Genomic DNA, 26,515 nt, shown 5'->3' with positions numbered 1-26,515 from the left:
AATCAAGAGTCAGAAGCTTAACTGACTGAGCCACCCAGGCACCTCTTGACTAAATATTTTTAAATTGCAGTAAAATATAATTGAATTTTTTTTTTTTAATTTTTTTTTTCAACATTTATTTTTGCGACAGAGAGAGACAGAGCATGAACGGGGGAGGGGCAGAGAGAGAGGGAGACACAGAATCGGAAAACAGGCTCCAGGCTCTGAGCCATCAGCCCAGAGCCTGACGCGGGGCTCGAACTCCCAGACCGCGAGATCGTGACCTGGCTGAAGTCGGACGCTTAACCGACTGCGCCACCCAGGCGCCCCTGAATTCTTAGTACACAGGGTATTCAGAACATGTCTGGATCTGAAGGCCCAGACCTCCCAGGCCTGAGGGCCCACCAAGCAGTCCAGCCTGGAACAGCAAACACATAGCACCCAGGCCCATCCTAAATGGCCTTTGTGTTGTTTTTAATAAACTAAACCATCAGCTTCCCCTCTCATGATTTAGCTGTCTTCCTAAAGTTCAGATCACATGGTAAAGCTCAAAGAGCTAATTCTCTTCATCCAGTCATTTCCTAAGAACCAGTAACAGACTAATCACTTACTTTGTAGAATGGGCCAGGGGTGCCTGGGTGGCTCAGTTAAGCATCTGACTTCTGCTCAGGTCATGATCTCGCGGTTTGTGAGTTTGAGCCCCGCATCAGGCTCTGTGCTGACAGCTCAGAGCCTGGAGCCTCCTTCGGATTCTGTGTCTCCCTCTCCTTCTGCCCCTCCCCTGCTCATGCTCTCTCTCTCTCTCTCAAAAATAAGCAAACATTAAAAAAAAAAAAAAATTTAAATGGGCCAAGGGTATTAATAGGCAGCTGACAGAAAAGGAAATATAAATGGCCCAAATCACTTTTTATAATGTTTATTCACCCATTGGGGAAATGCAAAAACTACAGAAACCCATTTCACTGGCCAAAATCAGAAAGCTCTGGGACACATGGAGACAGCTCTCACACGCTGGTGGCTGTGGCTGCTGGAATGAGCTCCTCCGTGGAGAGCAATTCAGCAACACCCATCACTACTGCACATTACTCTTGGACTCAGGAGTTCCACTCCTGGGAACTCATCCTTCAGACTGACCTGCAGGTGCAAAATAATCCATATACACCATTTATTGCATCAACGGTTATAATTGCAAAGGACTGGAAACAGCCCAAGGGGCCTGGTTAAGCAGACTATGGTACATCCACACACCCAGGCACCCCTGAACAAGAATGGGGACACTCTTTCAGTATGGCCATGGAACCCTTCAGAATGTACTGTGAAAAAAACCAGACAAGAAGGCAGCCTCTGGGGAGGGGAGGTGGCGGCTGGGGCAGTAGACTTCACTGAGGACTCTTCAACACCTTTTGAATTTTGAACCATATGAAATATTCAGAAAAACAAAATACATATTGAAGCTTTCCTCCATTACTAAAGGTTCTGGCTTAGCTCTAACTAGGTGAGTTATTGTACACGCTCTCTCCTGCAGTATATATGGCCTTATAGAACTCTCGAGCAAAACCATGGAGAGTCAGTGACTACATCAGCAGGGGCTCTGCCCCTCTGCCAGGGTCACCCGGGGCCCGCACTTCCTCCCTCTGTCCACAGGTGGCACCAGGATGACTGCCACCCTGGACAGATGGTGGTGGCCTGGGAAGCCCCACGGCCTCAGGCTGCTGACCAAGAGTCAAAGAAACAGGCAGTCACAAGTAAGTAACATAAAATAGAAACTAACTTTATTTCTCTGGAAGAAGCAGGTATCCATAGCTGGGGCAGCAACTTTGGCGACACAGGCTGGTAGGAAAACACAGAACAGCACAGGGGAGGAGCTGGGTCAAAGAGGAAGCACTGGTATCCCTCCAGGGCAGCTGCCCCCTTGGTCTCCTTCCAACCCTGGGGCCTTGGGCCCTGGTCCCTGCCAGAGAACAATCTGGCACCCTCGCTCTGCTTCCTGAGCCACTCAGGGCTATTTCCAGGCACAAGATCCTAAGACCAGCCTAGTCCCATAACATATCCATGGTGAGGCCACAAGTCACATTCTCTCCGACACCCTAACTGCCCTCCAGGGGATCCCTGGAGAAGGGCCCTACCCTGGGAGGGCTTGCTGGGTGCTGGTCCACCTTTCTGTGTGGCCAACACATCCTCCCTGCATGAGTCAAGCCCTGCTTCCCCACTGTCAGAGCGTGGAAACACACTCCGGCCACAGGCCCAACCAGCGGCTGGAGCCAGAAGCAGGTCAGCTGCAGGGCCTGCTGAGGCGGCCACCAGGCCTGCCTTCATGGGGTTCCTTCCCACCCCTTGGCTAAGGGCACCAAGAGCTGATCCAAAGTTGCAGGGACAGCACTGGGTGAGGGAGGGACAGCAAGGCGGGGCTCCCAGTCTCCTGCTGCCTTGGCTTTGCTCTGCCACGGCAAGTGGCAGCAGGTCCTCCAGGCCTGGGCAGGTCTTCTCCCCACCCTTGTCAGATGGACAGGCTCAAGTGATTCCTTCAGGGCAGACCCTCTGGCTCTTCAGACATCTCAGCGCCTAAAGGACGGAAAACGACGAGAAAGCCCCTCTATCAACACAGGGGCTGATTCAACAGAGTGTCTAGAGTGCGTGGGCACAAGAGGGCCTCTTGATGGTGGGCTAACGGTTGAAAAGTCAGCAATGATTTTGGAACTTATCATCTTGGGATGCCTTTTTCTCTTTAATTAAAAAAAAAGAGAGAACAGCACTACTGAGTATTAGACTATCAGAGGGCAATAGGCACGGTAAAGCCTAAGTTTCTTTGGATGCAAATTAGTAAGAATCACCACAAGTTAACAGCTGACACTCGGTGATGGTGTCCCATGTGCCAGACACTTGCTGTGTGGTTTGACAGATGCATCCCTCGTTTCTTCTAGTCATTTCTATGAGGTAGATACTGTCATTTGTACAGATTTTTTTTCCCCCCTAAGTTATCTCTACTCCCAATGTGGAGCTAAAACTCACGACCCCGAGATCGTACTCTCTACTGAGCCAGCCAGGCCCTCATTAGTACACGTTTTACAGATGAGGATGGAGAGGTCAGGAAACATGCCCAAGCTGACTCCGTCCCTGAGCAGAAGGCTGGGCTCCAATTCCAGCTATCTGCTGCCAGGGCCCACCAGCTCCAAAACCCCCCACCCACCAGCGTCCCTCCGAGGACAATGCTGGGATCTACCCATATCTCTACCTCCGACTTGATACAATTCTCATTTATGATGTATATATTTACATTTATACTACAGATCATTTGTATCATTTATTACATGTCCACATATACATTTTTAACAGGAAAGTAATGGGATTACTTTTGGTTAAGCGTTCCATTAAAATGGCATTAAAACTTTAAACTGAAATACGAAATGGAGAGGTGAGAAATATATTGAAATCACTGAGCCCTAAACTGCTGCTCCCTGACGCAGGTTCAAGGGTGCTGTGTGGGGTTAGGAAGCAAGCCTCCACAAGGGGAGAGGCTCCAGTGCCCTCTCTTTACTTATTAGTTCTTTTGCACCAAGTGGCTACAAAGTCTAAATGCACTGAGGAGAAACTGTTTTCACCCAGAACTGCCTGCATCCCAGGGTGGGGGCTGCCTTCCCTCCTCCCAGCTGGGCAGCCCTGTGTCTCCTGGCCCTGCGAGGCCCTCGAGGCGTGGGGCTCTCTTCTAGCGGGGTATGCTCCCCGAGGGGCTCACTCACTTGTGGTGGGCGGGGCCGCAGGAGCCCAGGAGGTGGCAGCCTGCCTGCTCCAGGTTCCAGTCACACATCTCCAGCACCTTGTGGCACTCGCTTCGCGGCCGCAGACCCAACCCAAAGAGCTGCTCCACCTGAGGAGCAGAGGGTGGTGCCATGGGACACACTGGGGCTGAAGGGTAGGGGTAGGGGCAGAGGAGAGCCAGAGGCAGGACGGTAGGGAGGGGCAAAAGGAGGTGAGAGCGGCAGAACCAGTCTTCAGGGTCCCTGAAAGCCAGAGTGGGCAGGAGGTGGTGGTACCTTCAGATACTGGGCAGCCCTCTGCACGCTCCAGCTGTGACTCTGCAGGGCCGCCTGGCACTCCTCTGTGGTCACCCCATGCACCATGGCCTGCAGCTGGGCACACCCACCCACCTACCCATCAGCACCACTTGGGCCCATTCCTCCCGGGCCCTTGGGCCCCTGCCCCTCCAACCAGCGGCCAGGCCCGGTACTCACCATCTGGATCTTGTCTGTCGGTCGTCCAGCCTCTGGCCCGTCCCCAGGGCAGCCCCTCTGTGGCAGCCGTGCAGTGGCCCTCAGGGCTGGTGGCCGGACCCCTGGGTTACTGTTGTTGGTGGAGAAGTTGGCCTTGGGGTCTGGGGCAGCCTGGGGCATTGGTCGAACAGTGGCAGTGGGGGCGGCAGGGGCTGGGGTGCTGGGTGGGGGCAGCAGCAGGGGCACAGGCAAGGGGGCCGGCTCTTCAGGGCTTTGGGCCTCACGCAGGAAGCGCTGGTAGCGTTCCAGGTAGGGTGGGCGCTCGGGCAGCAGGTAATAGTGGGTGTTGCTGACCTTCTTGCCATCACGGACGATGGGTAGGATGCAGGGACCAGCCCGTGGGCCGGGTGCCTGGATCACTTGTGGTGTAGCATACTTGGGGTCTGAGGCAAAGCTCTGGGTGGTGGGCATGGTCTTCCCAGGTGAGCTTGAGAGCCGGGGTGGCAGTGGGGAGCTTCCAGGTGGTACCAGGGGGCTAGGGGTCCTCGAGCCTTGAGGGGACAGGGGCTCCCGGGGAGGCACCCGGGGAGGGGAGGCAGGTCCAGGCCACCGCCCTATCTCCTCCTCACCTGAGGGGGCTGGAGACAGCTCACCACGTGGGCGAGTGGGCCTCGGGGGGATGGGCACCCGGGGGGGCACCTGGGGCTTGTCCTCACCCGCTGGGGCTGGGCCAGGTGAAGGGACCAGGGAGCCAGCCGGGACCCGCAGCTGCCGCATGCACTCCTGCTGCAGCGCCTGGAAGATCTGTGCGGTCTGGGCCGAGCTGGGCGGCTTGCTCCCACCCTGGGGTGGGAGGAACAGATTGTCCTCCAGGGGAGGGAGGAGCTGCGCCTGCTCAGGCACAAAGGCATAATTGGTTTCACCCTGGCTGGGCCCAGCACAGACCCCTGCAGCCACCAGGGTGCTGTTGATGGAGCAGACTTCAAAGTCGTCCTCATCCTGGGCCACATCGTCGTAGGCAGGAGGCGGGGGCAGCGGGCGGGCATCCCAGTCCACCACAGGTGTGGGATGCAGGGGCCGGGGCAGTGCCCGAGTGGGGCTCTGCGGTGGAGTCTTGTCCAGCAAGGAGCAGGCATCCATGGCCAGCTGTGCCAGTGAGGGTGCACAGGGCCGGGGGGTGGGGACGACAGGCTCCTCGCCGAAGTCAATGAGTGTGACCTCGCTCCCGCCGCCACGCCCTGCCTTGGTGCCCGGCACCCGAGCTGAGGGCTTCGCCAGCCACAGCCCACGGGTCAGGCCTGGTTTCCGGAGGCCCAGCCTCTTGAAGTCGCTGGACAGAGGGTCCTGGTCCTCACTCACTGGGTCGTAGGTTGGCTCTAGGATAGAGAGGGAGATCCTAACGAGAAGGCAGTGTCAGGGGGATGGGAAGAAAGACAAGTGTCTTCCACCAACTCCCCACTCCTAATGCCCCCAGAGGTTAGCCCTCAGCTGCCAAAATTCTCAAGGCACACCAACCCTATTCACACGGGAGGACAGGACCTGCTCTGGACGCCATGAGCTCTCCACACAGGCTAATGAGCCCCTGCCTCCAACTCAGCTAGAGCAAGCAACACCCCACACCTGCCTGCCTAATACCCCAACACACAAGACCCCAGGTATCCCGGGCTCCTGGGCCTGGTTGGTAATCCCTTGTCCCCACTCCGTTATGGCACACAGCACACCACTAGTGCAGGCAGCGGGCTATGGGCAATCCTCCACCATTAAAGGCAACAGGAGCTGTCCTTGGAAGAGCACAGAGCTCCTGACTAGCCACCACGAAAGCCCAGACACAGCCTCTGCAGGCCCCAAAGGGAGTGGAGCAGGGCCAGGTGACGGTGGAGTGGGGGGACCAGGACCACACAATTGCTCCAGGAGCCCAGGTGTTTGCAAGGCGGGGGAGAGGCAGGCATGCTGGGCCAGGTCAGCGGCACGAGCTCACAGCACACATCCCACCTCCCCTCCCGCCCGGCCAGCCCACCAGGGCTCTGTACCTTTCAGAAGGAGAGGAGGAATGAGAGGAGAGAGGGGGCAGGGGCAGGGGCCAAGGCATCGAGAGCAGCCCCACTTACTCTGAGCGAAGATGGCAGGCTGAGGTGGGCGAGGTGGAGGCTCCCCTGCAAGAAAGGCCATGCGGAGAGTAGAAGGGACAGAGCGGGAGAGACAGAGGATGGGGGAGGGACGACAGCCAGACAAGAGGGCAGAGTGTGGAGAGAGACAGAGAGAGGGCAGTGAATAGGAGTGAGTGGACATACACACCCAAGAGCAATGGGAAGCAATGGGGTGGCAGGATGGGGAAAAACGGGTTCCGGAACAACAGGCACAGGATCCGGGAGATGGATGAGGCTCCTGGCCAACATGAAGCTCGTGGGGTGGTTTTGGCTTGGGAGAGGACAGCAGGATTAGGCGGGGGGTGAGGAAAGCCAGGATCTGAGCACAGTGGGAAGGAGGGAGGAGGGAAGCTGAGGTGGGCAGGCCAACACAGGACAGCCGAGGATGCCCACCTCGGCGGATACAGCTGCTTCTCATCTTCCACCCCACACCCAGCCAGAGCCGGGTCACAGCTGTCCCCCGGCAGCCCTGGCCCAACTGTCCCAGAGCCAGAACAGCCAGCTCAGAGTGCCTGCACAAGACAGTGCCTTTTCCTGGGCAGCTGATGAACTAGGGGGCACTGGGGAGCCAGGCTCTTACTTTTCACCCTTCCTAGATGTTGGGTGGGTCGGGAGGTGCTCAGTTCCACACTCAGCAGGTCAGGAGGGTCCATGGGGTTTCCCAGGTACAGTCTGTGGGGAGAGAACCGGGTCAGACGGTGGGGGCTGGGGGAAGGGTGTGGAGTGGTGACGGTCGTGGGGAACCTCAGGAGGAGATGCCCGGGGTCAGGCAGAGAACAAAACCCTGAGTGCATGCAGGGGACCATCTTGTCCAAGCCCTGCACAGACTTGGGTCTGGAGCACAGGACGTGGGATTCCCCGAAGACCGTACTCAGGGAGGGTGTCATGGAGAGAGGGCAAAGACAGAACTGACTGCAGGGTGAAAGGCTTGGACTGAAGGGGCTCCAACAATACCCTACAAAAGCAGAGCTGGCCCTCCATGACTGCCATGGCACCCCAACCCACGTCTAGCAGCCACCTGCTGGCACACTCTCTTCTGTCCTGCCGGGCCCGCTCCCCTGTCGGGGTCCGTAGGAGGCACCCTTCTGCCCCGCTGCCAGGTGGGAGAGGGGCTGGGCCACTTGCCTTGCTCCCGATTCACCCTCTCAAACCCTGTGCTGACTGTCAGGCCTTGGGACTTAGTCACTGAGCTGATGAAAGCCTGGAGGAATGGGGCTGGGCTGGCCGCAGCACGCCAGGAGCAGGGCAGAGGGTGCCGGGCCACCTTCTGGAGGGCGTCTACACACCTCGCCCCAATTCCCACAGGCCCGTGCTGGCTCACACCAGCTGCTCTCCCAGGGCTTCGGGTTCTGGTGTGTGGGGGCAAGAGGGCAGGCCTGCTTCACTGTGCCTCTCAGGGCAGAACCGAATGTCAGGAGAAGTCAGAGGAGAAAGGGCTGCCTCGAAGCCTCCCGGGGCCAGCAGAGAGGCATGAAGCCTGGGCTGAGGAGCTGCCAGGTGGCTCGCTGGGGTAGGGCACCAAGGAAGTGACTAATTCTTCTCCTCTGTGTCCTCCACAGAGGACAGGTCCCCAGTGACCTCATCCTTTCACTTAAAGGAGACTGAACCCCCTGCCAGGTAGAGAGTGAGCACGCAGGGGTGGGGGGTGTTGCCTAACCTTCCTCCTGGGCTTTCCCCACAGGGAGCTCTTTCTCTGGGCCCCCAGCTCACCCCCTGGCACCTGTGCACACCCCAGGGCTTGACCCAGCAGGCTCCATCTCCCAGACTCTACACAAACACTAGGGGGCATGACAGAAACCCTCCTGCTGAACTCATTCCAGAGGCTGTTCTCAAGTCCATGTTCCTAAGGTTGGTGTTCTGGAGGGGGGGGTTCCACCAAACAGAAGTGTGCCTCTATCCTCTGAAGCTCCTAACCTCAGTTCTGCCTACAGGGAACAGCTTTCAGGCAATAAGAGACCCTCTGCCCTATTGTTGTGACAAGGACCTTGGCAGTGAGAGCCTGCATGCCCAGGGAGGAGCTGCTGACTCTGGAGCCACAGGTGACCCCCACCCCCACAAATGCACTCACTCATCAATCTTGTCAGGGAAGCCCCAGCAGTGGCGGGGGTCACTGTCGCCATGTCCCGTGTGGATGAAGCTATTCTGCAGGGGTTGGCTGATGTCCTGGGCTGAAAGGCCAGCCACGGAGGTCACCACGTTGCGAGGAAAGGGTCCCACACACAGTGTCCGGGTGTTCTGTCCACGCCACCAGTAATTCTCAGCCCTGCTCAACAGAGATGACATGGTGAACACCAGGGTGTGTGAGGTGGCCCCAGGAAGTGGGACCCTTTTCATTCCAAGCTCTCTCCAGCCAGAATATATCTGACTATCTTGGCAGGAGGGGAACCAAGGGCTATGGCTCTGAGACCAGGCTGGTCTGTCATCAGCCTGCCTGCCCCACGACCTGTCACTCTCCCAGTACAGGGCCTGTTTATACACACCTTACCCTAAGACACTTAGGTGGGTCAGACAACCTTTTCCGACAGTTTACAAATAAGCAGATAGGTTACAAATAAGTGACAGGACTTGCCTACAGTTCCCAGACAGATCATAGCAGACTCAGGATTCAAATTTGGCTGTTAGTCTCCAGCTACCACCCTTCCTATAAATCTGCCTTGCCTCCCTCCTCCCTGGCAAGGCCTGTACCCCTACCCTCTGGCCACCTGACCTTGCTATTCAGCCCAGTTCCCGGGCATCCTGAGCTTCAGGGGCCAAGGGAACACCATGGCCTTAGCACTGGGCTTGGAGCCAAGCCCCCCAACCACACTCTGTCTCCTGCATGCAGCCCCTTGTGAATTTGGAAGCACTGCAAGCAACCCACGCCTTCCCATCACCAGTTTTTGTATCTCCAGTGTCTTCCACCACCTCTAGGCAGGGCTGTGGGACCTGTGCCCTTAACTCCGGTCATCTCCTGGGGAGTTCTACTCTTGTCTTAAATAAGGGGTCTATAAGGGGACCCAGCCTCCCAGTGCGGCTGGACTGTGGGACCACCCCCCCCCCACTCTGATCTCAGACACAGAACCTCTACTGACGTAGCCTAAGCCTGAGCCTGGGGTGGGGGTTGGGGTAGGATGGTGCCCTCCTGCACACTTCAAGTGGCAGGATGCAGCTCCTTTGTCTGCCACTAGGATCGCTCACACCAGATGACATGGGCAGAATCTGAGCTAAGGCAGAGGTAGTGCAGCCTCATGCCGCTGTGGTGGACACATGCACACACCCAGTCAACACCCACCTGGGCAGCCAGGAGCATCAAGGTCTCCTCCAAACTGGAGCCAGACCACAGGGACCAAGGGCAGATGGAGGCTGAGCTCCTGGACCCTCCTCCATGAGGTGACATGGCCCGTTGGGGCAGCACGACCTCAATCAGCCTGCTCTGGAGATCACAAGTCAAACCCCATGAGCACAGCAGTGCTTGGGAAGCCAAGAGGTGGGGCGGCAGAGGGCTGGGAGCCCAGCCTCCCCATAAACAGGGCCGCTGACCAGCCTACCACCAGACACAGCAGCCCTGTGATTACACCCTGCCCTAGGGTGGGAAGGGCAGGAAAGGAAGCAAGAAGAGAGGACAACACCCAGGAAGGGACAAAGCCCATCGGAAAACAGCAGGGCTGTTCCGAGAAGAGAACGTCCCCTAGCACCCCAGTCCCAAGGACTGGCTGAGGTCGAGAGCCTCCCATGAAGCAGGGCGAAGAGGGATGCCTGACACCAGGGGACCCCCTGCTGCTCTCTGCCCACCCCCACCCCTGCACCCAACGGCTCCCTGGGTTCTGCGTACCCCTTTACAGACCTTCTAAACACCAACCCCAGGCTGGACATTGGACTCTGCTCTCCACACCTCTTCAGAGGTGCTCATTAACCTGGGTGAGAGAGGTAACCGAGGCAGAGAGATAGTTCAAAGTAGGATGGAAGCATGTCCAAGGCCAGTTCCACCCTGTGACCCTGTCTTCCCTGTGTCGACCCTGAGCAAGGCCAGACTGGCAGGTCACTCCCTCCACCCCCTTCTTTTCGCCAGCACAGCCGAACACACAGGGGCTCCTTTGGACCCACTTCTGAGAGTGAGAGATGCCAACCCACCTCCCTTTATTATAGGTATGGCCGAGGCAAGAGCCTCCAGGACTGCTGGGAGTCCTGACATCACTTCCCAAAAGATCTGTGCTACTAGGGGAGGGGAGCTGGAGGGCAGGGCAAGTGTAAGACAGACACCCTCAGAAGCAGCATCCTCTCGACAAGGCTCAAATGTAAGTCTTGAGATGGCCAATGCTATATCGTGCTGCCTACCTGTGCCCCTCTGAGAATCAGTAGGGCCGAAGTACCAGCAGCTCAGAGAGGACTGAGGCCGCCCTCCCCACCCTCCTGCACTGGCCACACCCGCTCCCCCTCCTTGAACAGGCCAGAGTCTCCATAGCAATGGGAGGGCTAGGCCTACCATGGGCAGACACTGCAGTGAGGACAGAAGTCCCTGGGGGAACAGGAGAAGGGGCCAGCACCTCCAGCACGAACTCTCTATTTCCTGATACCTGTCAGTATCCTGGGACAAGTACAAAGTGGAGTGGCACCTGGGAAGCCAAGGCCTGAGCTGAGAACAAGCCCTGCTCTATTTGGGACCAGCTTCTGGAAATCTCAGACCTCTGTCCCACTCCTGGTCTAAAGTAGTCCAGAAATGGCTGATAAATGTTGCTTGAATATTCTGCTCAAAACCCCACCCCACTCACTTCTCTCTGAGAGACCCAGGCAGCCCCTGGTTTTGAGAGACAGCCTAGGCCCTTGCATCCCCCTCCCCTACCTACCACTGGGAGCAGAGGCTCCAGGGACCAGGCCAGACCAGGCCAAGGCCCAGAAGATGGACTTCAAAACCTCTGTCTCCCTTCTCTAGATCTATAAAAATGGAACATGAAACAGCTGCCAGCCATCCTAATTTCCAAGTAAGAACCCATGGAAAAGACCCAAGTCATCATTTGTCCTTCCATCTAGACAGTACCTCACAGGCTCAGCAAAACATCTAGGTGTCCTGTCTCTGCCCACCGCCTGCTACCCCGAGAAACACTGAGCCTACAGAACCAATCAGAGCCAGGGACAAGGGGGCTCTCAGACTCCACTTGGAAACAAACACTGGCACAGCTTCCGCAAGAGGAGTCCAAGGCTGACAGATGAGCAGAAACAGAGCAGAGAGCCAGGCTAAGAGGAGACACAGAAACAGAGACCCACACGTACAAGCCCAGACCCAAAAAGACACACACGAACAGAGAGCCCCTCCACTAGGAGACATGGAGACAGAGTCAGCCAAACAAACATAGAGACATCTGGGCACTGAAAAAACAAGGGGGCAGAGTTAAAGCTCTGGTACCATCCGCATACAGGCCTACCCCCAAAGCCTCACCAGCTGTTGTGGCCTCCTGCCCCTCACCTCCCACCTCCTGAGCAGCTCCAGGAACCAAGAGCAGGCGCTGTGGTCCAAGTCGGCCGTGGCCCTGGAGGAGGAGCCCAGCAAGCCCACACTGGCAGGCAGCTGCGGAGCCAGCAGCCCAGGCCAACCGGAGGCTGTGACGCAAGGGCAGGGCAGGGCACGACCACAGTGCCTCCCAAGAGGAGCGGCTCCCCTGGGGCCCCACCTGTTGCCCGCCTAGCTCTGGTGGTAACCCAGGGTGCCAGCTCCAGAGACACACACCCCAGGAACATGAGAAGCAACTGAGTCACCCGCTGGGGACCACTGGGTCCCCACTGAGAGCAAGGGATGGGGGAGGTAAAGACCTGAGGGCTACGGTGCACAAGATGGGTCAGGTTCAAGGTCCTCCAGCTCTTGTAGGTAGGAATGGATATAGGTCCAGACTTCTGAATTAACACCCTGCCATGCCCCTCTAGACAGGCCCTCACCCTAATCTTCCTATTTCTGGAATGCTCCCCAGTCCCTTGTCTGGCTCCTCAGCCCCAAACCCACAGACTGTCTTCCTTCCTGTCCCCTGAGCCTCTCTCCATCTAAAAGCTTTCTGCTTTCGTTTACCACCAACTCCCCAAACTTCACCCCCACAACTTGTTGGTTTGTCATTCATATTCTCAGACTGGGCCCAAAGGCTAGGCAAGCCCTGGCCTGGGGAAGAGGTGCTGGGGCCACAGTGAGGGTAGGTCATGTTCCTCCACAACCAGCTTGGGCTCCAGGGCCTACCCTATCACTCTGACCAAACGCAGAAGCTCTCCCCTCTCACCAACACCCCATGAGGCACAGACTGAATGAACTAAAGGCCCCAGACCCCCAGACCTGAAGCCCAGGTAGAAAGGGCTCTGTAGGAAGCGAACCCTGTCCTCATCCCTGCCTGGCTCTGAGTCAGAGGAGCTGGGAGCACAGGGGATTTCCTCTGCCTTGCTCCTCTTCCTGGTCCTCCATGCTCACCCCCTACCCCAAAGGCACCTCAACCCCGCCCTGCCCCAACCAGTTCCTCGGCAGCCCTGGGGATCAGATAACAGAGGGTGGGGTGAGTGGTGGGTAGGGCCTCCTTAGCAGAAGGGCTTGAATGGGGGCTACAGGTAGGAGACATGACTCAGGAGATGCTGCCTGGAGGCAGAGACGTGTGTCCCAGGTGTCTGGGCAGGGGCGGGTAAGGAATGGGGACTGGGGACAAAGGAGCCCAGGTGGGCAGCCCAGCAGAAAATGGAGGGGAGCCCCAGGAGGCAACAGTGGGGCTCAGTGGGAGGGCAGAGGCTGCCAGGAAGAGGGTGGGGCTGCTTTGGGGTTCTGACAGGTACCCAGCCGGGTAGTCTAGAGTCCCTGTCCTGGGAGGAGGTGGGAAGGGAAGAAAGACAGGATGAGAGGAATGTTCAGGAGTTCCAGAGTCCCTAGTTGTGGCCCCAGGGCCAAGGCTGAGCCACTTCCTTCGCCTCACCATATCGGCAGTTTGTCTCTGACCCACACAGCCAGGGCTGGAGCCGAGTGGGAAAAGGTTTCGTGAAAGGGTGGTGCTAGGCAGGGAAAATCCCTCTTAGCAGCAGCATCTGGTACTTAACCCCAGGCACTCAAGACTGGACCCGGGCCTGTCCTCCCCTTACTGCACAGCTCAGGCTCCCCACAGCCTGTGTTGCCATGGGAACCTTGGAGGCAGAAGAGCTCTCAGCCAGCAGGCCCCTCCACCCTGCACCCTTCAAGGCAGTGTAGGCGCAGCCTCACGCTCCCTACCTTCCCTCGATGACGGTGATGACGTCATTCATCTGGATGTGCAGCTTGTCTGGCTCCTCAAAGTCCTGAAGCGCCCTCATGTCAGTGGGCTGGGCCTGGGGGCGGAGACCCGTCACTGCCCACCCTGGGACTGACCCCTGCTGGGATACCTCAGCCCCCATGGGCGGACCAGCCCTCACCTCCAGCAGGAAGTCCCGCAGGGCCACAAAGGTGGGTCTGTCCTCTGGCTTGTGAGCCCAGCACTGAACCATGACATTGTAGATATCCTGTGGGCAGTCCTCAGGCCGCGGCAGACGTTCCCCCTCCTTGTCAATCTTATGCAGAATCTGGCGGTGGGGTGGTGCAGTTTGAGCACAAGCAGAGCACCCAGCTCTTCACTTCCCACCTTCCCTCCAGCCCATGGAACAACTGGAGCTGTGGGCTGCCATGCCTGCACCCCAAAGAAAAGGTCTGTCTCCAGGAGCCTATCCCTGGGCCTCTGACCCTTATCCCCTGGCTGGGGCCTCTGGATAGGTGGCTATTACAAGGGAAAAGAATGTGAGCAAGCCCCAGTCTGCCCCTCTCCTGACCACTGGAGGCTCTTCTCTTTGCTCAACTATTTGAGAGGTCATGCAGACACCGGGCAAGGGGGACAGGAACTCCAGCAAATAAGAGCTAGTTCCAACAGGGCCAGGTTGGGAACCAGGAATCAAATCAACCCCCACCCATCCTGTAGGGAGCACATCTCCAGCCACTCACCTGACTGCCATTGAGGCCAATCCAGGGCTCCTGGCCATAGGTGAACATCTCCCACAATGTTACCCCAAACATCCAGGTGTCACTGGCATGGGAGAAGGTACGTGTCTTCAGGCTCTCGGGAGCACACCTGGCAGAGGCAGGGGTCAAAAAGAAGGCCCCTCAGAGCACACCCACCCACATCAGCCCAATGGACAGAACATATTCATTCAACAAACGTGTTGTTACCCTGTGTGCCAGGCTCAACAGCAGGTACTGGGACATGTGCAAAGTGAACAGGGACAGGACATGTTGACTATGGGGTGCACAGATGGAGAAAATCATCTATGTTCATGTCTTTATTCACATGAAGCCTGGGGTAGGAAGAGGGTGAAATTCCCAGGTCAGGGAAGCCAGGAGGTCAGAGGCTACAGGAGTTGGTGAGGGGATAAGATCTCAGGCTGTTTTCTAATTGTGGTGGGAGGATGACAATTTCCGGATTTGGGGCAGGATCCTGGGATTTGGGTCATTTCAGCAGGAAGGTGTGGGTGGGAAATTTGGATAGGGTCTGGGGAAGAACCAAAACGGGTGGAAATAGTTACACTCACTTCACCCAAACATCACACACTCCCTCTGGGACTCCCTTTTAGGTGAGGAAGAGAAATGTCACTGCAGTGAGGCCAGCAAAGGGGTATTCCGGGGTGGGGTGAGGTACAGAGCGACGGGGAAGCTGACCGAATGGAGTATCAAAGACTCTCTCCCGGGACTGGAGAGCTGGCCCTGCCACTCAAAGGGGGTGGGACCCAGGGACAGTCACTCAAGATCTCTAAAGCCTCACGGTCCTCATCTGTGAAATGCGAGTAACAATAATCTGCTTATTTCACAGTGCTATGATAAGGGGACCTTATAATTTACTATCCAAACCAGGATGCTTGGGTGTGAAGGGGGTGCTACTAATTACTCCAGAACAACAGGCATAACGTAATCTGAAATGTATGGTCACTCTACATATAAAATCAGTTATTAGTTAGGGTGACCATGCATCCTGAGTGAGAAGGGTGCTCTGGCAAGAACTAGATCTACTCCTCCTGCCCCAAAACAAGGAGACTACACTCCTCTGGGTGCCTCCAAAGCCAGTGGACCACGATGGTGTCAGCACAGGATGAGTTCACACAGGAGCTAGGGTAGGGCCAGGTAGCACCTCAGTGTGCAGGTAAACATCCCTGGTCAGTCTACAAGGCCCAGTATGGTCTGGCCCTGCCTGCAGCTAGCTCTACCTGAAACATACTTGCCAACCAGTCTGCCTGGCGAACTTCTGGTATTTCAGAAGCTTAATACGGAGTCCTATAGGATGCCTTTTTGAACTCCCGCAGCACTTATCCCCGTGCACCACAGTACCTGGTACATGGGCCCAGAGAATTCCTGGATGAATGAGTGAATGGACTGCGGACAAGAAGGGCATCCCAGACCCAGAGAAGACAAAGGCTGTTGTGGTTACAGAAGGCCTGGACACTCTGAGGCCCAAGAGGGGTAGGACGGGGTCCAGGCCCTGTGAGCTGGCAGCACCTGTCCCTCACCAGGCAAAGGGCACCTTGCGATGCTCTTGCATGACATAGTGGTCGTCATTCTGGGGTAGTGCACGCATCAACCCGAAGTCCCCAATCTTGACCAGGTCACGGGTGGCCAACAGCAGATTTCGGGCAGCCAGGTCACGGTGAATAAAGCGCTTGGACTCTAGGTAGCCCATGCCCTCAGCCACCTGCACGGCGTAGCGGCTCAGAGTTCCCAGGAGGAAGTGGCCCTGGTGCTTGCGCAGCCGGTCCAACAACGATCCCAGCGGCGCCAGCTCTGTCACCTGAGGCCACGGAGGAGGCAGGAGGAATAAGCGTGGCTGAGCCCTGCCCCTCCCTCAGTGCCCCAAGCTGGATGCTCCTTCCTGGCCTGCCCTCGGGGGACCTCTGAGAGTTCTACAGCTTCCCAAGCCTCTCCCTCCAGGTAACGTGGGAACCTGAGGCCCGAGAGAAGCAACCCACAGAGGCTCAGATTAGAATTTCTAAAAACGAAACTCTAAAAAAAATAATAATAATAAAAATAAAAAATAAAAAATAAACCCTAGGGCCAGTCCCTCCTGTGAGTGCGACTCTCTGTCAATGAGCACAAACAAAATCCAAAGACAGACATGGGCTCCAGCGGACACAGTACCAGGCTGGGCCCCCTAGGAGCCAGTCTGCCATATCAGGTGGGGGACCAAAGCATCTTTGTCAGGATGGAGGGAGTAACCACCACACAGGCAGGAGGAGGGGCAGATCTGGGGGGCCCAGAGACCCTGCTTGAGCACCTTGCCCTCTGCCCACAGCACTCACCATCTTCATGGGCGGCGTGAGCACCACACCATAAAGACGAATGAGGTTTCGATGGTCCAGGGAATGCATGGCATTAACCTCCCGGATAAAGTCATCCATGGCCTCTGGCTGGCTTAGCACATCAGGCTTCAGGCACTTCACAGCCACACTCACCTGCCCAGAGTGGGGAGCAGAAGTCAGGACAGGTCCCAGGCCCCAACACTCTGAGCCAAACTGTCCCTCCCTCCAACTCAGCCCAAATATCCCTGCCTCAGATCTGCTCATCTGGATGAATGAGCATGTATGTCACAGGTGTCTGTGGGTTGGCTGGGAGAGGGCAGCCCTTCCTTGGGCCTCTCCTTCCTGGGGGAACGTCCAGATTAAACAGCAACCATAAAATAAGAGATGATCAGTATGATGACAGAATATTAAAATCTTGTAATAAGATGGAATATTAAAATATTTTTGGTGTGGAAGGAAAATGCTGTAAATATAATGACAAGAAACTAATCTATAGTGACAGAAATCAGAATAGTGCTTCCCTTGGATAAAGAGGATACTCAGTAGAAGAGGCAGGAGGGAGCCTTCTGGGTGCTGGAACTGCTCTTAATCATGATCTGGGCAGTGGTCACATAGGTCCGTGCATATGCAAAAATTCACTAAGCTGTCCACTCAAGAACTATGTGCTTTATTGTATACATGCTACCTATCTTTCTGGGGAAAATGTTTAGAATACCAAGATGAAAAGGCAAGGTTTTAAAAGTTGCATTCAAAATTTGTATCTTCACCAAATTCACCAAAATACCTGGGGTGAAAAAAAGCAGAAATGCTAACTCTGCTTCCCCTGAGTGAGGGGATTACAAACAATTGTTTTTTCTTATTTTTTAAAAAGTTTTCAAACTTTTACAGTAAGTAAATTATTTTCATAATTGAAAAAAGAAACAGAGGTGTCTAATTAAACCTGAGCATGTAGTCCAGAGGAAGCCCCTTTCTGATCTGTGCCCAGCCACACACACCACCATCCCAGCAGAGGGGAAAGATCTGCCTCAGAGGGTAGAGTCGGGGAAGGCCAGGGTGGAGGGAGAGTGGGGATGGACTCTGCCAGAGTCTCTTAGAGGCCTGTCCCTCTGGCACGCCCCACATGACCCAGAAAGCTTACCGTCTTCCCCGAGGGGGCGTCCCACTCGCCCCTGCGCACCACGCCAAAGGAGCCATCTCCTAGCTTCTCGAAGAGATGCAGGTCCTTCTCCCCAATGAGGCACGTGAGGCTCTGCAAGGGCCCCTCCCCTGCTGGGCCCCCTGGAGTGGGCGAGGTCTTCCGGAAGGTGCTCTGAGAGTGATGAGGAGGGAACTCAGCCTCCAGTCGCTTTCCACTGAACACCTGTTTGAAGGCAGCCAGGGGCCAGATGGAACTCTGAGGTCCCAGAGCCAGTCACTCAGTCCGGCCCACAGGATCCTCGGCTAGGCCTCGAGAGAGGTCCTGGCTTTGCCAAACTGCCAGGGGGCAGCCTGGCTGGAGGCCCACCCACCCCCACCTCCAGATCACACCCTCAAACAGGAACCCACAGTTTCAGTGTGGCCTCAGAGTATGTGCCAGAAATGGACTGACAGGCATGTAGCTCATGACTGCCATAGCCCCACACCCAGCTGTAGGGTCAGGGACAGCCTAAAGCCACTCCAGACCCATCTTGTGCACCACCTGTCCCTCCCTATCCCCCTACCCAGCACAGACTCGGGCCCCTAACCAGAGCAGATGGGCAGGAGCCTGAGGGGCCCTCCACAAACACCTCCCTGTCCATTTTTAGCCTTGGCCCCTTCTCTGGGTTGCCCATTTGGCGCTGTCTGTCTCCACCCTCCCTGGGGAGCTGACTGCCCTTCATCCTGCCAGGGGAGAGGATAATTTGAGCCTGAGGTTGGACCGTGAATGTGTGCGGGGTGGGGGTGGGGGGGTATGTGCAGATGAAGCAAGGTCTTGCTGGGGAAAGGCCTGGGAAGACAGCTGGGCTTCTGGAGGAGCTAGAGCTGAGAGCTGGGAAACGAAGACTGGAGGTGACTCTGTGACCTGGGATGTGGAGGGAAGGGGTCAAAGGTCAAGGGACAGGAGGAAGGAGACCCTGAGTAGCACAGTTGGCCCCATTAGTCTGACTGGGGCTTCCAAAGCCTTGGCCTCAGGCTGCAGACTCTGTCCAGTTGGGCCCCTGCCCCTCAAAGGCTGGCAGAACCTTGTCCGTATGGGGTAGGCGCGTTTCCAATCTGAGAGCCTCTTCTAGCCACTGCTCCGTCCTTCATCCTAGTAACTGAAATCTCTTATGTTTGTAAGCAGTGTTCAGCTAACAAGGCCCTTCACAGCCTTTATCTCCAGGGACCTTTTCCGCCGCCCCGTGAGGGGAGCTGGGCACAAGTGCCACCACCACGGTTTTACTGAAGACATGCCTCAAGTCTGGAGAGGTTCGCTGACTGACCTGAAGACCTCCTGCATGGTAGTCCAAGATCCCCAAACCCTGGCACACCGCACAGCTCCTCCCTCCTACCTTCACCCGCCCGACAAACTCATCCTTCCCTAAAACCTGGGCAAGGGACCAGGACAGTGTCCCCAGAAAAGGCCACAGGCTCCCAAGAGACAGCCCCTTTGCCAGATCGCAGCCAGGAAATCTCTGCTGCCCAATCCTAGTCCAGCTGTTCTGCCCTGCCCACCCCCCATCCCAGCCCTGAGGCCACAAGTGGGGAGGGAAGGCCCCTGGCTGGTTCACTTCCTCTCGCATTGTCTTCCAGACAATGGGCAAAGTTCCACTGAGTCAGACCAGGGACTCACTACTCCACAGACCCAAATTAGGGCAAAGGGAAAGGGGGGCAGATTGTGGGGAAGGAAGTGGTCAGCAGGGCCAGATGACCAGAGAAACCCTCTGCAGACTAGGGAGGGCAGGGGGCGGGGGAGGGAAGCAAGGCAAAGATGTGCTAGGTCCAGACAGTCCCCACCACTCTGTCCCCACACTCAGACTGAGCAAGGGCTCAAGTTACGGCGCACTTGTCAACGGGTGCCTGCTCCACACCCAGCGCCACTGCACAGCGGGAGGGGAGGTAAAGCCATCGCCGCACACAGGCTACTCACGTGCCATCTCTGGTGGAGACAGACACTTAGCTGAGTGGTCCTACAAGTACCCTGCCCGGTAAGACCTTGGAGGAGGGAGGTCTGTACAAAATACAAGATCATACCTGCCTGGGAATGGGGGAGTTTCCTAGGACTAACATCAGAGCTGGGCCTGCAAGGCTACCCACCCCATCTTGTTCCTCATTCACGCACCTTGCTCATCCAAGACTTGCGTTTGCACATGGCCTTTCTCCTCTTCACAGCCTCCCACAATCGCCGCTGTCCTGCAGAGAAAAAAGGGGAATCAAATGCTGTTAAGGTAGTTCACAGCCCCCAGGGCCCCCACTTGCATGCTTCCTTGGTCCCCCTGGGGTGGGCCCACCACTAGATAGTGCCCAGCACAATGACACCAAGGAAACAGACCATTCTAACCAACCAGGGGCCATAGTTAGCCAGATGGTCACAGCATTCCACTTCTAGGCAGTGGTTCTCAAACTAGATGGAGGTGTTTAACCACCAAAATTGAACAGCAGTGGTCTTTTTCCAACCCTCAAGGGGGAAAAAAAGGCAATGTGTAGGATTTACCCAATTTTGTGTTTTTCTCCCATAAAATTTTATTGTTACTAGCATCAGATACCAACTATCCAATCCCAAAGTAGTCTATGTCAGTGTCTAATTTAGCACATTATTACTTATTCAGCTATTTTAAGTTGAATATACTAATAAGTTTCTAATGCTCTACAAGGAATACCATGGCTTCTAGATGCTATGATCACTACTTTTAGGATAAAAACTTATAGAGCATATTTTTGTGCATGGGAAAGAGACAGAATGAGTTCAATTTAAAGCAGATCTTTGCGAGGGAGAGAGAAAAAGAGACAGATTAAGAGAAAATTTGCAAATCATCTGAGGGTTTTTAATCTTCTCTTCTCCATACAGATCTCTGGACATTGACCCCTCTGATGTTCAGAATGGTGAACAGAGCAGACTCAATGCCATGTTTATAAAGGAGGAGGAGATGGAGGAAATACATCCTACAAACGTCTGAACAAACCAAAAGCAGTATTTTTTCAATCCTGAGAATCCAGAGCTTTAAGTATGACTTCATTCTCCTCACACTCCAGTTTACCTTTACAACTGCTAACTGTTCTCATGCACTCACTGCGTGCAGCATCTACTGATGCAGCGAGAGTTCTCAGCTATGCCACCCCATGGAATAAGGAGGAGGGCTCTTCCAACTGGCAATCCTGAGGATAGAGGAGGTAAACGGTCAGTGGGGAAGCAACAAGCAAGGCCAATATCCCCACCTACCAGGCCGGCCCATGCCAATCTTCTCCAGGTCCTCATTCTTGACATACTCAAAATGGGACAGGCGGGTAACATTGAGGTCATCGCGGAGCCGCAGGAAGTACTGTTGTAGCTGCACCTCGGACAGCAGCTCCAGCAGCCAGCCCGTGCCCTCCTCGGGCTGCATGCTGCTGCTCCCCAGCCTCTGTGGGGAGGGAAGAATGGCTCAGGGACCAAGGGGTACAGGGAGGTGGCAGGGGACCCTGTCCTGAGTGTCCTAGGCTCACCCACATTCTACTAAACTGCTTCAAGGGAAGGACTCAAACCATGTTCTTGCTCCCCAAAACAAGTGTACAGAATGGCCTATACTCCTGTGCCCCTCTTCCTGCCAGCAACAAGGGTAGAATTAGGGCAACTGGAATACAGCCCAGGCCCTGGAGTCAGGGTCTTAAGCCCAAACTCTGTGATCTGTGGCTGAGTGATATGAGATCAACCTCTCTGCTTTCAGAGAGTCACAAGCCCTTTGAGAACAATGAAAACTATCGATTATGTTTCCAAGAAAACATACGCATTCTTACTCATGAAGTTTCCATTAAGAAATTGGGGGGTGGGGCACCTGACTAGCTCAATCAGTCGAACATGCAACTCTTGATCTCAGGGTTTTGTATTGTAGAGATTACTTAAAAAATATTTTTAAAATATTTTAAAAAACAATTGGTGGGGGAGGGGTGCCTCCCCTCAGTCGATTAAGCATCCGACTTCAGCTAGGTCATGATCTCGCGGTTCATGAGTTCAAGCCCTATGTCTGGCTCTGTGCAGACAGCTCAGAGCCTGGAGCCTGCTTCGGATTTTGTGTCTCCCTCTCTCTGCCCCTCCCCCATCACACATTGTCTCTCTCTCTCTCAAAAATAAATAAACATTAAAAAAATAGAAAAAAAAAAAACAATTGGAGGGGGGGCGCAGGGTCCCTTGAGACCTATCCATAGGCTCCTTGGACCTGGTGGACCCCAGGGAAAGAAAGCACTGTGGACTAGATGAGCTCTAGCTAAGTTTCACCCAATGCCTGACACCACCAGAGGCTGTCCCCTCACCATCCCACAGACCACTCAAGTGCCCTTAGAACCACAGTGAGTGGAAGACAAGAGGCAGGCAAAGGCTGGCTGGGGTCAGCTTTCAGATGCCAGCTCAAAGAGGCAGCCCTGCTTAGCTCCATCAACAGTTGTCACCATAGACTACTGCCCAATGTCATCAAAGCTTTTAATTTTTTCAAGAAATACTGGAAATCTGAATCTATATGTGAAATCTGACCACTAAAATTCTTTTTGAAAAGGTAATATATGCACATGGTAAGATATTCAAAAAGCACACAGGAGCCATAAAGTCTCATGCCCTGCCATACTGCACAGCCACCTAGCCCCCTGTCCCCAAAACCAGCTGCCATAAATGACTTTTACACATCCTTCCAGACTTTGTTTCGCCCCCCCACACACACATTTACCCATTACCCACACCATTCTGTTCCTTGTTTTCACTTAACATTACATCTTTCTCTTGACTTATTAATTATATCGACTAATTCAAGTTTGAAATACACACACACACACACACACACACACACACACACACATGCTGTGCAAGCCAAGCAAAACATATGTGCAGGCTATAATCAGCCAATAGGCCACCAGTGAGTGACCTCTGACCTACACTCTGTGCGGTCCAGAGAAAGAGGACAGGGCACCCATAACACAAAGCAGCCTGGCCCACCGGACACCAAGCCCATCCTTGTCCAAGTAAGACCCAACAGAGCTGAGAGCTTGTCCAGGCCGGCCCCTGACTTGTGTTCAATCCCCACGGAGGAAAACCCACAAGAAGGAAAAGGCCAGCTGCCCCTCGACACCCCACAAGTCAGAGGTGGCCTTGGCCTCCAGCTCTCAACACAGGCTCACCAAGAGAAGCCGGCGCTTGCAGCCCAGGCGGAGCATGAGCCTCCTGCCCCCACAGTTCCCAGCGGTGTTGCCAGCCTAGCAGCAGGACATCAGAGCTTCCCAGGCAGCTCAGGGCAACGCAAAGAGTGACAAAGGGGAATGAGAAGCCCTCAGTTCAAACCCTGGCTCTTCCACCAAGGCAGCTGGGCCAGAGGGGGGGTTTTTAAACTTCAAGCTGTGACCCTTTACCTAGATGGTTCCCATGAGGTCTGTGCAGCCTCCTAGGGGACATTCTTGGATGTTGGGGGGCCACTAGTGGCATTTAGTGGGTGACTGGGGGACAAGAATGTAAGTTATCCTGTAATGTGCAGGGGAGTCTCACACATTGTCCCAAATCCCACACAACTTAATTCGTGCGGGTGAAAAACTGGTTTATAAACATCTGAACCTAGAATCGAATTCCATCTTAACATGAGCAAAAATGTATTTTTTGGTTTTTAATACACACTGAATCTTCCTAGAACAGAACTATGGTGTAAAATGAGGGAACACTGACCTTTGCTTTGTTCAGAACTTAGCAAAAGTTTTTCACTAATCAGAAAAATGTCACTGAAGGCAACCCGCCCTTATTATTTCCAAACCCCACTCTCGGTCAGCACTTGTAGACGCTGCCTCCACGGTGGTCCTCCTAGAGGTGTTAGCACTGACTACCTCATCACGTCAGAGTGTACAGACATACCAGAATACATGAAATGCTATCATCACTTTCCTTTTATTTCTCCTTTATACTACAGGTGACATCGTGTTGACTGACTACACACACACAGTAAAAAAGTTATATTTTTATTATTTTTATTTAAGAAGAACTATAAAAATAACTCTAACATTTCAACTACACTTATTATATGCCAGGCACGGTTCTAAGCGTTTAGCTGTATTAACTCACTTATCCTCAACAAAACCATTTGTTACACACAAGGGAGTGCATGGACGTTAAGAGGGCAGGGCACTGCTGCTTTCCAGAAGAAGGCCCCAAAGGTGCACTGTGAAAATCACTGACCTAGGCCGTGTCTCTCCGCAGCCTGGCCAGGCAGGGCCAGCCAGCACTTCCACCATCACTACCCTGTCCCTGGAGCAAAGCAATTGCACCCACTACATGCCCCACGATGTGGCCTGCCAGCAGGGCAAGCAGTTTGAAGTCTCCCTCCTCTTCTTGCCCAGTCTCCAAGTCTCAGGGTTCTAGACTCCCCACTCCCACCCTCCTCTGGGGGCAACTGCTCAAAGCCATGCCCTGGGTGGTCAGGACTTGGGGAGACACACAGCCCTTCCCCTGAAGCTGTGCAGAAAGCACAGTCTGGCATGTTCCTTTTCCCTGAGACACCAGCTAACAGATCTCCCTGCTCAGCTGGACACTCCCCTCCCTGCTCACCAGCCCCAGGGACAGGGTTGCTCTGAGTAGGGGTGTGTGGGGGACAGGGAAGAACACTGGGATCCCAGTGAGAAGAAAGCCATCAGGGTCTTAGTTCTGTCTCTACCACCAGGGTGACCCTGGATAAGCCCCTTCCCCTTCGCTAAGTGCCCCTTCCCTGCCAAGTTTCTTTGTCTCTGAAGCTTTCCCCCCCACCCTGCTCACAGTCTTCAGCTGTGCGTGTGCCTGGCCCCCAGCACACCCACAGTCCCACACCTGTGTCTGACGTGTGGCGTGGCACTCTCCAGACACGCACATTTCCCACATACACTTTGCTAACATGCTCACCAACCAGAATGCAGCAGCTGAGGGGAGAGGCCCTGGTCTCAGAACCCCTATCAAGCCCTCAGCCATTCCTGGTCCTGTCCTCTGCTCCTCAGTGAAGTGCTGGCTCTGAGGGGCTGACCCAGTCCCCAGTCAGTCCTACCCACATCCCCAGCCCCCACTCACTGTGTACAGGCGTCGCCGTAGTCTGGCCAGGAGAGGGAAAGAAAGCTCCAGGCCAGGGAACCGACGGGCTGCTGGCATCTCCACGGAGCTGGACCCCCTGACTGGGACCCTGGCCCAAGATATGAGGGAGCAGAGCCTTTAGCTCCTGAATTTAAGGTTCTGCCCAGAAGGGAAGTTGGCCAAAGACCTGCTCCAGGAGTCCCCCAAATCCCACAACAGGAGTGGGAAATGGGACAGAAGAAGAGGGTGGGCTCCTTTTCTTTGCTGCACAGCTGTTTCCACAGCTGGCTAGTCTGGCAGGAGGTGAGCTCTTCTCTGGGCTGGCTGCAGCCTGGGTCCTCTGTCCTGTTTCTCTGACTTCTCTTCAGTGCAGTGGTCACAGCTCAGCCCTACTCCCTGGCTCCCCCGCCTGACTGCCCTCCCTCCCTTGTCCCTCCCTCCCCGGCTGAGCAGCTCTGACACTGGCTGAAAAAGGACCTTTCTGAATCACTGCCAAAAGGGTGGCGGGAATGAGGGGACTCTTCCTCCCAGCCACCCGCGCTGGCCCCCCTGCCTCCCCATACACAAGGCCCCCTGTCTTTGGCTTCCACCCCAGCCCCCATAGCTGCAGACAACTCTTGGGATTTTAGGGTGGGGGCTATGTGAATCAAGCAGCAACGTACAAAGAGGGGCTACAGGCTCCTACATGGGCTTGTCTGGGGCTGTGGGGGCTAGAACACAGCCTGAGTTGAGGTCCTGGACCCCAGACAGACATTCCTGGGCCCTGCAGGCAGACCCTTCAGAGACCCTCCCCCATCTCCCAGTCCCAGTCTTGGCTGGGCGTCTCCTGGCTCAGGCCCTAATGTGGCCCTGTTACCCTGGTGCCCGACGGAAATAGGAGGCCGGCAGCCTGCCAGAGTGGGGCAGTCCAGCCAAGAGCGAGGGGGGTTGTGGGGGTGAGGAATCTCCACCCCCTCCCCTGGGGTTGCCTTGCACTGCCCACAACATCCAGGGTGCCTCCTCCCCCAGACCAGCTAGCTAAGGTCCAAAGCCCCTCTAAACAAACAAATATGCCCCTAGACCCTGCTGGGATGTCCTCACTCCAAAGCAATAGGATTCTAGGCTATAGGATGTTTCTTGTATAGCACCCCCAAACACAGGCAACAGCCTCAGCTAAAAAGAACTGGAGAAACTCCACCAAGCCCCCATTGGCCCCCCATGTTCCTACAGCTGACAAATGATCCCTCTGCCCCTCCTCAAGAGTACCAGCTGCTCCTACACCCCCCTCACTACAGCCCCCAGACACACCTGACAGCTGCAGGAAGTCCTCGCAGGCTCCCTCAGCAACCCCTCCCCCCAACAGCAGCCATGTCCAGAGAGCCCGTTTCTTGTACACTGTTCTCTTGTCCCTATCCAGCTGGCTACTAGCTCTGGGAACCCCAGCTGGATGGTGGGGCAGACAGCTGGGTGAGAGTTTTGGGGAGTTAGCATCTTAGGCTCTCTTTCCAGGGCCTCGCTTAGTGCCCAGCCTTCTTAGCAGGGAGGTTACCTGTAAGGTCAGCCATTTCCTGGTCCAACCCCGTGGAGGGGTAGGGGGCGTGGCTGTTGGGGGACATGCCAGCTCTCAAGCTCTCAGTCCCTCCTCCTCATCCCTGTGTCATCTACCACACAAAGCTCGTGGATCCAGCCAGGTATAGCCTCCCCTTGGTCCAGTGAATCACCAGTCT

General features: G+C 55.3%; 1 protein-coding gene across 11 annotated transcripts in view; it reads right to left on the bottom strand.

Moving 5' to 3' along the window:
• Positions 1–1,729: 1,729 nt before the first annotated feature.
• Positions 1,730–26,515, bottom strand: part of TNK2 (tyrosine kinase non receptor 2) — a 45,899-nt gene continuing 21,113 nt past the window's right edge. For 2 of the 11 annotated variants that reach the window (XM_086675127.1, XM_086675128.1), the window contains exons 2-16: positions 20,991–21,171; positions 19,893–19,963; positions 17,751–17,972; positions 16,613–16,765; positions 15,827–16,104; positions 14,274–14,400; positions 13,715–13,861; positions 13,536–13,630; positions 8,403–8,597; positions 6,915–7,006; positions 6,218–6,340; positions 4,209–5,563; positions 4,011–4,106; positions 3,717–3,844; positions 1,730–2,541 (exon numbers count right to left, since the gene is read on the bottom strand). In XM_086675127.1, the coding sequence (XP_086531253.1) occupies positions 2,535–2,541; positions 3,717–3,844; positions 4,011–4,106; positions 4,209–5,563; positions 6,218–6,340; positions 6,915–7,006; positions 8,403–8,597; positions 13,536–13,630; positions 13,715–13,861; positions 14,274–14,400; positions 15,827–16,104; positions 16,613–16,765; positions 17,751–17,972; positions 19,893–19,963; positions 20,991–21,153 (3,252 nt within the window). In that variant the 5' untranslated portion in view covers positions 21,154–21,171 and the 3' untranslated portion in view covers positions 1,730–2,534. Of the gene's footprint in view, positions 2,542–3,712; positions 3,978–4,010; positions 4,107–4,208; positions 5,564–6,217; positions 6,341–6,914; positions 7,007–8,402; positions 8,598–13,535; positions 13,631–13,714; positions 13,862–14,273; positions 14,401–15,826; positions 16,105–16,612; positions 16,766–17,750; positions 17,973–19,892; positions 19,964–20,990; positions 21,172–24,809; positions 25,176–26,515 lie in introns of those variants that run through there. The other 9 variants (XM_086675124.1, XM_086675125.1, XM_086675126.1 and 6 more) reach the window with 9 other exon arrangements.

The sequence above is a fragment of the Puma concolor genome, chromosome C2 (genome assembly GCF_028749965.1).
Source record: "Puma concolor isolate L17-30 chromosome C2, mPumCon1.1.hap2, whole genome shotgun sequence".
NCBI lineage: Eukaryota > Metazoa > Chordata > Mammalia > Carnivora > Felidae > Puma > Puma concolor.
Note: the sequence above shows the minus strand (reverse complement) of the source record. Positions and strands in the feature narration are given on the sequence as shown.